The sequence below is a fragment of the Etheostoma cragini genome, chromosome 3 (assembly GCF_013103735.1).
Source record: "Etheostoma cragini isolate CJK2018 chromosome 3, CSU_Ecrag_1.0, whole genome shotgun sequence".
In the NCBI taxonomy this organism is placed as follows: domain Eukaryota; kingdom Metazoa; phylum Chordata; class Actinopteri; order Perciformes; family Percidae; genus Etheostoma; species Etheostoma cragini.
Genome location: NC_048409.1, coordinates 8030099 through 8042822, shown reverse-complemented (window position 1 = coordinate 8042822; position 12724 = coordinate 8030099). Strand labels below are relative to the sequence as shown.

General features: G+C 40.3%; 1 protein-coding gene and 1 long non-coding RNA gene across 3 annotated transcripts in view; both read left to right on the top strand.

Moving 5' to 3' along the window:
• Nucleotides 1–2962, top strand: part of LOC117941686 — a 20038-nt gene extending 17076 nt beyond the window's left edge. Inside the window, exon 3 of the long non-coding RNA XR_004655954.1 lies at nt 2851–2962. This is a non-coding gene — a long non-coding RNA (uncharacterized LOC117941686). The remainder of the gene's footprint in view (nt 1–2850) is intronic.
• LOC117941670 (seizure protein 6-like) overlaps nt 1–12724 on the top strand; it is a 301601-nt gene that overhangs the window by 193690 nt on the left and 95187 nt on the right. For both annotated transcript variants that reach the window (XM_034866671.1, XM_034866670.1), the window contains exon 4: nt 7233–7422. In XM_034866671.1, the coding sequence (XP_034722562.1) occupies nt 7233–7422 (190 nt within the window). The remainder of the gene's footprint in view (nt 1–7232; nt 7423–12724) is intronic.

The window sequence follows — 12724 nt, the reverse complement described above, 5'->3', positions numbered from 1 at the left end:
TGTTAATGAAAAATGCTGCTACTGTAACGACAAAATTTCCCCGTCGTGGGATGAATAAAGTATAATCTAATCTAATCTCAGTGAGGAAATCCAGGATAAGGCGACATCCTGTCATTGAGGATGACAAAGAGTGTGAACACTTGGATTCCGATCAAGTACCGGATGGATGCCTGTACCTTCAATGACCTCAATCCTTGATGTGTCTATCCCAATTCAAATAACCCCAAATTGAATGGACTTCCTTGAGTGGTTCAGACAAATGGTCATGTATCTCCTCCGGTTTGTCCTGCTAACCCAACGCCCGTTGAAGTTGCAGGCAAGTTACCCATAGCGATAATAGACAGAGAACCTCCTGTTCAGGACCTACCTGAAGATGGAACTCAACCTGATTATGACAATTTACCAGCGAGTAATCCCTCATCTGACAATGACAAATCGCCTTAAAATATACCTTTACCTGATTGTGACTCACCTGAAAATGTCACTCAATTCTTGGAACATAAAGAAACACTTGGAACGGCAAATGGTACACCACCAATTATGATGACTGTGCAGTATCTGGAGGTGACGAGGAAACAGCGGAAGCTCAGGAAACTGATGTCATCAGCCTTAATCCACCCATGAAAAAACTACAACGTCACTGCAAAGGCATCATGAGAAATCTGAAAGATTGCAGTATTCCAGATTAGGTGATCCATTACTGGCAGTGGTGAACTCCCTCTTTCAAGGGTTGAGTAACACATTCACTACATCCCTGCCAGGATTTGAGAATTCAGACATTAACTGCTCTTCCTGCCCTGTGAAATGTAGCTCTTCAACTGTTTGCAAGAAGAAAAAGCAAGCGAACGTGCATTCACTCAGGTGGGGAGGGTGTAACCCACATGACTTTGGGCTAATGAAATTAACATACAGTATATAAATATATATTTATTATTATAATGGTTGAATTAAATCACCAAATGCATGCATATAGACAAGTACATGTAGGTATGTGGTTTTGAGTCCAATCACAGTGAGCAAACTTACTGCCATGTCTGTTTAAGCCAATCAGGCGCCTTAATCAACAAGTAAGGTAAAACACCTACATTGTGAATTAAGATACATTATCAAATGTTGTTTGCTATATTTCTTCCGTGAAAGAGTGCATATATTCAGTAAGTTTATTTTTATTTCGCTACTTGTGGAGATCTCGTGGTTGTGCTGGGTACCCCCATTTTGGGTGTGTCCAGGCCGCTACATGGAATCGGTGAGAATATTGATTGAATGACATTTTATTCTGTTGTTAGGAGTCTGAAGAATTTTGAGTCTGTTCATGAACAATACATCCGCTGGTGTGGTAGGACAGCTTTTGCACATTGTACTGTATTAGGTTATACAGGGGTATATGATTGATTTCAATTTTTATTTTATTTTATTAACTTAATCATTGAACTGTAAACCTTTAGTGTAGTATGACACAAGGTTAGAAAGGTGCACCAAAAGTATTAGAGTCCGAACAAATTGCCAAAATTGTAAATTTGTGTATTCAACTGTTGTCCTTGTTAAATTATTTGTTGTATGTGGATCCATTTACCATTTCTTCATATAATAAGCCGGCATTGTTCAACTTCAAAGTGCTATTGTCTGAGTAGCTCTGTGCTCCAGTAGTCAAACCTAAAATTCTTCTGGGCCCATAGTCAAAGCAAGTGAGTATTTGTTACAATGGGAACAACAATCTTTGAAATTGGTCCAATAGTAAGCGAGATTGCAGTGGCAACAATGTAAGATTGTTGGTTGATTGCACACCTTCTATTTGTGGCCGCTAAAAGTGCTGTGTTGCCACTGAGACACTGTTTACACTTCCATGGTTATTTGGAAAAATTTCCAAAATTTCTCTTTGTTTGTGCTCTTTGTTTACACGCAAACGGAGAATTTGCCTCTAAAACAAGTCTTTCTAAATCTTCGATTGCATGTAAGTGAGATAAATGGAGGGTTAGGCGGCCAAGGAAGTGAGGAAGAGAAGAGAGAGGAAGTTATTTATTGCTATTGTTTCTATTTTCGGGATTCGGCTACCTGGTTACTACTGCCACAATGTTATTTTTGAAAATGGAGAAGTTGAAATGTCAGTTTATGAAAATAGCCGGCCATGAGTAAACTTAGCCTGATGGGCTCTGAGTAATATTGTAAGTGTCTGACAACAATGTGGAAAGGATCCCTACATTGATACTTTTTTTTTTTTTCTTCTTCATAAAAACATCCACAAGATCATCATCACCAAACCCGCCAGACTCTATTTAAATAACAGTAATTTTATCATCATAAAAACAATTCATTCAAGAAACAAAATAAAAAAAAAACTATCAAAAGCCCGTCTTGGTCCACTGTTCCACAAATCACCACTCTGGTTTGGTTTGAATAAACCTATAATTCCCCCATTTACATGTGGAAAAATGTTGTCTCTATCCACGCTAAAAGTAGCAATTATTTAAATGGGTCTGGTGGGTTTGGTGCTGGTGATTGGAGCTGTTTCAAATTAAATCAAATATTTTACTCTTAAACCAAAAGGTCTATCTCCTTAGGGATCCTCTTAAAATAATAATCTGAGCCTGTCAGCGACAAAAACAACACTCTTAGTGAACGGAAATAGACGATGCACAATTGTCCTGTATGGTTACAATGCAGCCCAGTTGATGGCTTCCGGTTAAAGTGTTCTCACTCAATACTGGACCAAGTATTTGTCACTTAGACACTGGTGCATATCAAAAAAGGGTCCAGGTTGAAAAATAACGTAAATAATATAAATTACCTCCATGGTTGGGACAAGAAGGCTCTCCAATGTGTTATAAAAACTGCACATCATCCGCGGAGCAGCTTTCCCATCACTACAGGACATCTACATCACCAGGGTCATCAGGAGGACCCACAACAGCATTAAAGAAAACCCACACGTACAACACAGTCTCTTCACACCACAAGCCGCTACAGGCGTGTGAAAGCAAGGACAACAAGACTCATGAACAGCTTCTATCCACAGGCCATCAGACTCCTGAACCCCGCAAAATTTCCCCACAGACACTCATCTTCCCCTCAATCTAAGCGCACGTGAAGCGCCTGGCGCAGGTGCGTTTAGTATGAATCCCCATTTTTAAGGGTCCATGCACCGGCGCACTGTTCAAAAGGGTTGTACTTAGTGCCTTAATTAATCATAGGTGTGTTTTGGTCAGTCTTATCTCCCATTCCCTTTAAAAGCCAGGCTCATTCTTATCACGATTTGTACAGTAATATTTTTTATCGTTTGCCTGTTTGTGTGCTGTGTGTGTAACAAGCATAGCAGTTGCTAGGATCTGCTATGGCTCCCCCTTCCTTTTAACGCCTGAATAAAGACATACCCGCTCTGATAAAAGCAGAAATTCTCACCAGACATACAGTCAACGAAGGAGACAAGCTGACAATTAACTGCAGTGTAATCACTGAGCTCTACATTGTCCTTTTTAGCTTTTTCCATAATTTTTCTTCTTTTGATCTGTGCCCGAGCAGAATTCTAATGCTGTTTCTTAGTATACATGCTAATATGTTTGTCACTGGCTGCACTTCTCTTCACAGACATTGCTTGAACCACTAAGGGCAAGCTTATCCACTGTGTACCTCAGGTCAACCTTTTTCAGTTCCCCAGAGTCCTGATTTTCTTTTTTTTCTTTTTTTTGGGGGGTAATTTGTGCAAGTTTAAGTGCAAATAAGCCCTTGAACTGTGCAAGTAATAACCTTTTACTCACAAATTGTAAGTGCAAAAAGCTTCACATGTCAATTTAATCCCTGCTGGCTGGCGCTCCTGCACAATGAAGTCATTTTACATTATAGGAGCATTTGATTATCTCATCTAAAATTGGACAACTCTCTCTGTTTTGCTTTCTCACTCTCTGATGACTGTCTAATGTGCAGAGTGTGGCAAAAATCTGCCACTTAATGGATAAACTGTGCAGAGCCTTGATTCCACTTTTGTAATTATCCAGAATAATGTGTTGAACTGCTTTTGCTGGGTGTAAATCTGGTGGAATGGCTATGGCGGCAAATACATGTTATGTAAATAATGGCATTTATATGTTGCTGCAGCAGGCAGACAGAGATTCTGTTTGGCATTGTATATGGTTAGTTAACAGCATTTATTTCTGATATGGTCACTTGTGATCCTCTGTAATCACAATTAAATACAATTTCATCATATTTTTGTAATGCATGCAAAGGAGTAAACTCTGAATTTCACTCGCTTTCAATCAATTTACACACAGAAAAATGTACAAAAAGATATACACAAGTACAGCTATGACAAAGATAAACCAAGATAACTATATACAAATAGGAAAGAAAATAAACTGGGTTACAAACAATAATACAAACATAATTCCATGAGTGTCAAGAATGGCAAAATAAATATGAAATAATTAGCAATATCATAAAGGTAAATGGACTGTTCTTAGAGTTTTTCTAGTGCTCAAAGCGGTTTTACATAGTACAGCAACCATTCACCATTCACACACGTTCATACACTGTGGTCGAACAAGGTGCCACCTGCTCATAAGCTACATACTCACACACATTTACACTCCAAAGGCGCAGCATCGGAGGCAACTCAGAGTTCCATGTCTTGCCCAAGGACACTTCGACATGGGACTGCAGGGCCAGGGATCGAACCACCACTCTACCACTCAGTCCAGTATAGGTCCCTTCTTTACTTTTGAATCAGTAGATCCACTAGTAGTCCACTTAAGCCCAGTTGAGACCAAAGATTTGTGTCGAGACAAGTTGAATTTTTCAACTTCTTCCTACGTGCCGGTTCTCGACGAGACGGCGTATCATCTCCATAAGATTGCTTCTTTGTACTGTTCTACTTTTGTAGAAGTTTTGGGCTTTTTGTAGCTGGATATATCATTTGTTTCGTCTAAATATGCATGTGGATAACATTCATTATATTGAGATGCTTGCTATAGTTACATTTCCAGTGGTGATTTTATCTCTGATTTACTGCTATGTTTTAACGCCGTTGGGCGCTCCCTCTCTTCAGTCACTCCCTCGCTGTTTATAACATAAATATAACATGGATTTTTGAAGGGCCTATTCTCCAATGCTTGGAATCAAACTTCTCTTTTTCCCGAGCCACAATAATCAACTGTGCCTCTGTAAAATAGCTTTAGGAAGGAATTTGTTTTGGTGGAACATATTTAAGTTCAAAAGTTGTTTTAGTCGTGCAACAGAAAACCCAGATTGGACAGATAATCTAGCTAGCTGTCTGGATTTACCAGGTTAGAACGCCAACATGACGAAAAAGGAAGGTGACGGACTTCTGGACGAAAATGAGGGACATCTGGTGGAACCTTGTGCAACACCAGAAGAATCCTGTAAATGAAAGTTTGTTGATTTAGACTAGTCCAGGAGCTGACTGTGTAATGAGATGCTATGTTAGTAAATCAGGCGATCAATATATGCAGATTGTCCAGACTCAGTGAAAACAGCAATGACATTTCCATAGTAAATTACTTTACATGTTTTTTAGCTGATGCTTTTATCCAAAGCGACTTCAAAAGAAGTGCTTTCAACCTTTTATAGAATTATTTTTCCCACACAAAAAATGGAAGCCATAATGTGTCTCTGTATATTCCTGACTTGATTGTGCCAGCATATGTACGTAACGGTCCCATGACATGGTGCTTTTTGGATGCTTTTATTTAGGTCTTAGTGGTCCCTTAATACCATATCTGAAGTCTTTTTCCCAAAATTTAGCCTTGGTGCATTTTTACAGCCACTAGAGCCAGTCCCACAATGAGCTTTCCTTAGTATGTATGCCATTTCTTTGTGTGCAGCTATCAAGGAGGAGAAAGGGGAATGCGGGGTGACGGGGCAGTTGCCTTGACCGACTGCCACTTTGCTTGTCGAAAAAGCCATGATTTGTAAGCTATGATGTCCCAAATTTGGGAGGTAAACTTGCTCCTTATGACCTCATAAGGACCAAGATTCCAGATCGGCCCACCTGACCTTTCATTTTCTAAAAGGCAGAGAAGGATACCCAAGTGTCGGTTTACACATGCCGCCATTTCTAGCCACAGGGGGACTGTAGGGGGAACTCATGTTAATGTTAAAAAACCTCAGTGAAATTTTCATGCCATGGGAACTTTAAAGCATCAAAAAAATTTGTATTTGCAGAAAGTTACAAGATAATGGAGGCACAATTGTATACAATCCTCACTCCAAGGTCACTCCATCAAGGTCTTTTTGCCCCTTTGCAAAGACTTTTTTGATTAAATAGGGGCCTTAAAGAGCCCGCGTACAGTTCTCAACTGAACAACTTTTTACACTCAGCCTTTTCTGTTATTATGTTATGAAAAAAAACCTTCCAGTCACCAAATTCTCCAGCCAATTATCGTCTGGTTCTGGCTCATCTCATCTCATCACATCAGGGTGTCATCAAAATGTAGACAATCGAAGAAAAAAATACTGGCTCAAAGATCTGACTTTAGTTTAACTCTACACTCTAATTCTTGCTTGTTGGTTGATGAAACTAATGATACCAGAACTCAGAAATTATAACTTAGACGATATGTTAAAGTCAAGAACATTTAAGTTTACAAATCACAATTGTGGGTACACAGAAATAGATCCTAAGTATCCCTCGTTGCAGACAAACGTTTACTAGTTACCGGTTACCCAGACTCTGTCCGAAGTGTACCTTGACTGATCATTTTCCCTAATCTTTTATGCACTGTTGCTGGAGAGGCGTCTCCTCTCAATCTCTTGACACACACATGCACTCCACCCCAAAAAGTGAGAGTACATCAGCCTCAAATAAGCCAAACTACAAAGAGCCATATGAAAGTGCAGCTGTACATTTTTTATTTATCAAAGGTGTAGGTGGAAGAGATGTTTTTAGCCTGTGGCTGAAGATGCATAGGCTTTTGGCTGTCCTGATGTCAGTGGGGAGCTCATTCCACCATTTAGGACCCAGGATAGCAAACAGTTGGGAATTCATTAAGTGATTCGTTTTCCCTCGCTGTGAAGGGGCAGCAAGCAGGTTGGCTGATGCCGACCGGAGTGGACAGGCTGGTAAATCTGCTCATCTGTTATGCTGCTAGTAATTTTTTGCTAATTGGGTCAATGTTGATCTCCTTTAGGTCCTGAGAGACTTGGGATCCCAGAACGTGGATCTTTTGTTTTGTTTTTATGTGATGCATAAATGGTCTAACTCTTACTCTGCTTTCTGTCAGGTGATGAATGTAAATCTATCTGAGGGAGACAAGGTGGTGTTTGAAGATGTAGGCCACATGGAGAACACCATGGTGGCCAATGAGTCCATTCTGATGAGAGGATTGGTTGTACGCAGCCACAGCAATCAGATCTCCATCCGCTTTCACAGCCGGAAGTCTCAGGGTGGATCACTCCTACTCAGATACCAAGGTAAGAGTGTCTTAAAGAACACATCCCACCTGCATGCTATCAAAATAGGCACACGTATAACACTAAATGTTTGAGGAAAACAACCAACCTGACATTTAAATTATTTAATAGCTTTTTTTGCTGATTTGACATTTTTGTGACTTTAAGAAGGACTGGAAGACTTTAAGGACCACCAGACTCCCCAGTTTTAATTTTTTTAATTTTTCCCCCCTAATGTTGGTACAAAAGTTTTTTGCCGGATAGTTGGACATCTCAACCTCCCCAGTGTTGAACATAAACTTATACCCTTGGTTCCGGTCATTTTTGTTTTCATGTACTTTAAGTGACTGCAGACAGAGGCCCAAAATAAAAGAAATGATGTCCAATACAAGCCCACTTTGGACTATGCTTTACTGTTTTGGAGATGGACTTTTTCTGCATCAACTTCATACTTTTAATACTTTAAGTAAATTTTCCTGATGATACTTACATACTTTAAGTAACATTTTCAATGCACTTTAACTTAAGACAGAGTACTTTTTTACAGTGTAGTATTACAGTTTTTTTTTTTTTTATTGCTAGATGACAGTGGGCACAACTGGAGTCACATGTGCAAAACTATAGCTGTTTAGCAGCAGTTCATGTGGACCAAAAGGTTTTTCATTGAGTGTACACGTTTTCAAAACTCTACACATCTTTTACATACAAGCTCAACCGAGACCAAAGCAATGGATTTTTAATGACACATTTGTAAATGCTTTCACACTGTATGTCAGAACAGATAACATCATGTTCTTAACAAATGGAAGTAATGATTAAAACGTTATAGCGATCTATGATTGTTTGATTGCTAACGTTAGCAGAAAACGCCTTAGCTGTGTTTGATTGCTAACTTGTAGCCAGCAGTGAACAAACTTTAAGTAGGTCAATTTTCACTGTATTGACATTACAAAAGTCTCTCGTTAGCATCTTGTACGCTACTTGTCGTGCAAGATGATGTCGGTTCATCAGTCGTCTACATGATTAAAAAATACATTATATTTGTAACCGCTTGCTCACATGACTAAGAGACAGTAGTTTCAGGAGGACTTGACCCTGAGGGCAGCTAATGACAGAGGAGTGACCTGAATGTAATCTTTTGCACCTGCCTTTGTGGCCGGTGGCATTTACATAATTACATGCTGCTTAAAAGCAATCTGTTCTGATCTGTAGTTTCTTAACAATGCTGCAATGGGAGAATAGTGTGTGTGTGTGTGTGTGTGTGGTCAGTCTTAGAAGTGATGGGCTTTGGTAAAACTTTCATTGGTATGATTAAAGGTCTGTATTCTACTCTACCTCCTCCTCTTCATTTCCAGTCTCTAGATCTTCCCGCCAAGGTTGCTACTTAAGTCCTGCATTATTCGTCCTCTCTCTAGAGCCATTGGCTCAAGTTATTCGCCAATCGATTATTGTGTCACCAACATGCATTTGTAATGTACAGCATCGCCTCTCACTACTTGCAGACATTCCACTATTTGCGCACTTGTCTTTTGCACTTTAGTATATTCAGTACAAACAAGTTTTATTTTGATAAGCTACAAGATCCAGGACCGGAAATTTGGGATTGTAGTGCCAATGGAGAAGAGAAAATTGGGACTGTGAAGAGCGAACTGTTAAGCTCCTGTTTTTGTTTAATTCTACTACTGGTCTAGCAAGCAAACACCTTTTCCCGGTGTTCCATCATAGTTCTATAAGGAATAAAGGTAAAAAATGGACATCAGTATGACATGTGATTCCTTTATGACCAGGGTGGTTATAATGTCTGCTCTACAGAGGAGGAAGGAAGATGGTGGCTCTCTGTTCCCAACTTAAAACATTTTTTTTGTTAATTTGTGTTAAGACACCTCCTTACCTGGTTTAACCCAGATATGTCTGTCTGTTGGTGTACCTTAGAAATGACAGAGCCTTGGTCACTCCATGACGTTCTTTTTGCCAATATCTCTAACAAACATTGCCAGCTACGCTTTGGCCCCATTATCTCTCATCTTATCAAAACTTGGAGATTAGCTGAAACATATTGCCACATAGCTTGTACTGGCACACTTTTTCCTTATTCAATAATACAGTACTTCTGATTGATGGGAGGCCTACAACAGCTCCAAAGTGGGAACAGAGGAAGGTTCATTGTCTAAAAGACATTTTAAGCAAGGTTTGCTTTTAACCCTTCTCTGACTTACAAAACGCATTCAATTTACCACGTTCCTCTTTTTTCTTTTACCTTCATTTGGGACCAGCATTCTAGGCATACAGTGTCCCCTGGCCGAATGTTAAAACGTTAACTTAGTAAGGATCGACCTGGAAATTATATCAGCAGATACTTAATGTTAAAGGAGTCGGATCAGGACTGGGGCCAGAAAAACTCGGGACAACCCTACAATAGACCAATGGTGTAACTTTGGGTTCAACATGGGGGGGGTTGAGATCTCCACATTTGAGCAAAACTGAAATTTTTACAATATGCTAATCGCAACATAGGATTCCAATTACTACGCTAAGCTAACTAGCGGCGGCGTCTCCAGTGTTTCACTGGACTAAAACAATACATGCACTAAGACACAAAATGCGTTGGCCCCCCCAATCTACAGTTATGGGATACCGTGATAAGCCCTATGTCAGCAAACGGTGGCGTGTTCCTTTAATGTAGGTACTGTTAACCAAACTTACTGTTTTCATGGACCCTGCGGAGTGACATGTAGATCCCCGTTAAGTGTGCCCCGCCACTTGATATCTTCACCGCCAAACATTAATTCTCCTCTGCTCCGATCACTCTCTCTCGTCTGCTCACACAGCATCTCCACCCAGGGCGGCTGTGGCTCAGTGGTAGAGCGTTTGCCTGCCAATTGGAAGGTTGGTGGTTTAATCCCTGGCCCTGGGGTCCCATGTCAAAGTGTCCTTGGGCAAGACACTGAACCCCGAGTTGCACCCGTTGCTGCGCCAACGGAGTGTAAATGTGTGTGAGTGTGTATCTGATGAGAAGGTGGCACCTTGAACGGCAGCCTCGGCCACACTGTGTGAATGGTTCCTGTACTATCTAAAAGTGCTTTGAGTAGTCGTTAAGACTAGAAAAGTGCTATATAAAATACAGCACATCTCCATCACTTTCTCTTTCTCCTCAGCAGCTGAGCTGTAGATGAGCTGGCGAGAATATCCAAAATTGTTATCTAAATGCAAGCAGCAAACGCATTGCATCAACGCATATTGATAGTTTTGACACAAATTATTTGCATACCGATTATTTTGCCTATTTGACACGCCCCCAATGGGTTTCTGACCTGGCTCCTGACAGGAGTTGGATCTACCAATCAGGTTTCTTGACCCTCATCTCCACATGACACGTTGTTGATTACATTTTACAAAATACTGTGTGTAAGAACATTCAGGACTATTTAGAAAAAGGGGAAATTCCTGCATTACCCTCATAGAATAATTGTCAAAATGCCATAGTTTGTAAAGAAATGCATGTTTATCAAATTGTTGTTAAATGTAGTTGTTAAATATGTGTATGCCATATATTTTCTTCATTCAGTCTAAGTCAATTTAATGGATGCAGTCACACACACACACACACACACACACACACACACAATCACAATAGGAGGGTTAAGGCTTAAAGAGCAGGTTAAAAACCAGTAATGACTGTCAGCTTCTCCCAGCCTCCCTTAATGAGTGTGTTTTCATGGACCCATTGATTAGACCCCAGGCAGAACAATACAAGTTAAAGCCTCAACACCTTGAGCACAAACTTTCCACAGATGTACAGTACACCACGAAAAGAACCAATTTTTGTTCATCATTAAAATCCCTCCAAAAGCTAGCATTCCCTGCCTGGCTTTTTGTCTGAAAAACTGAAAGAAAATGCCTGTGGATAAATACATTCAATGTTTGGGATTGCAATGTCTTGAGCAGTGAGGTAGTGCATGTGTTGGCTGAGATAGGATTCATCACATTGAGTTGCTGTTGCAACATATTGTTCCCAGGCAGAGAAAGGAAAGTGTAGGCCGGACAGCAATGGAGGAGAATGACTGACATGCACTGTGGATATGAGACTGTGTTCATGGTTGAACATGCTGAGTACATGCTCACGCTCACTTCTGACATGCATAAAATGTTTAAAAAATGTTTTTTCTAACCACAACCGTCCTGCTATTGTTTGGCATTTCATTTCGCCGAAATGGCGTGCCACAGAAACCGTGGATCACGTCCCTGCGCGTCCCGTGTGTGGCGGTCCGTCCCATTGTTGTGGCCATTGTTGTGGCCGGTGTGCAGCGTTTTATTTCCCTGTTTTTGCATCCCCCAGAGCACCTCAGTGTAATGGCAGTTCATTAAATAGTCATGTTCGAAAACTGTGACAAAATGTACACAAAATTATAAATCAAAATTATTAATTATTATTGACCATTTCAGGAACTGGCGTGAGACCAGGTTGAGTTTACCATAAGGCTCATAAATTCACCAGTGTTTAGAATGCTATCACAAAGAAAGAGGACATCTGGTGGAATTTCCAGCAGCACCGGAGAAATCCGGAAAGTGGAATGTTGTGGATATAGACTTGGGGAAATCCATTTCTACCAAGCCATGGCTTGAGTTAGCAAAGTGATGATGTTATCACTTAGAGAAAGATGATGAGGGTTAATGAAAGGGAAGTTATTTGATCTGGACTCCAGTTCAAATGTCACAAATCGATTCCCATTCTAGACTAATACTGTAAACGCTTACCTTGTGTGCCAGCTGCATTTATGCAATATGACAAGATCGTGCAAGAACCCTTGTGATCACATATCACACGGAAATCCTTTTTGTCAGGCTTCAAGTTATGAGATTGCACCACTGTCACCGGTTCTGTGTAACAAACCAACAGCTTTGGTCAGACACAAGACAAAACAATCTGTCTGCTCTGCAAAGATGCAAAACCCAGCTATAGTCATATGTATAGGAGTGCACACCATATGGAATTTCTTTGTAACAAAAAAAAAAAACGTTTCCGGTGTTACCAAACATTCGCAGGAATTTATGAAAATAATATAGTCCTTTTGAATGTAAACAAGCTGTTTCAGACTACCGGTAATGGCGGCGAGATAGTCAGACGCTGCTTTTTAGTCTCTGTACTACTTATACATTCTACTCTCTTAAAACTCCATACAACGAACTCCAAACGAACGCTTATACGTTTAAAAGTAAGGCTAACTATGTCAGGCACAAGAAGGGAAAAACTAAATCTGACAACCATCCTAACGAGCCGACAAAAACTCCACCAAATGACAAACTTCTTGCTAGCTCCGGACTT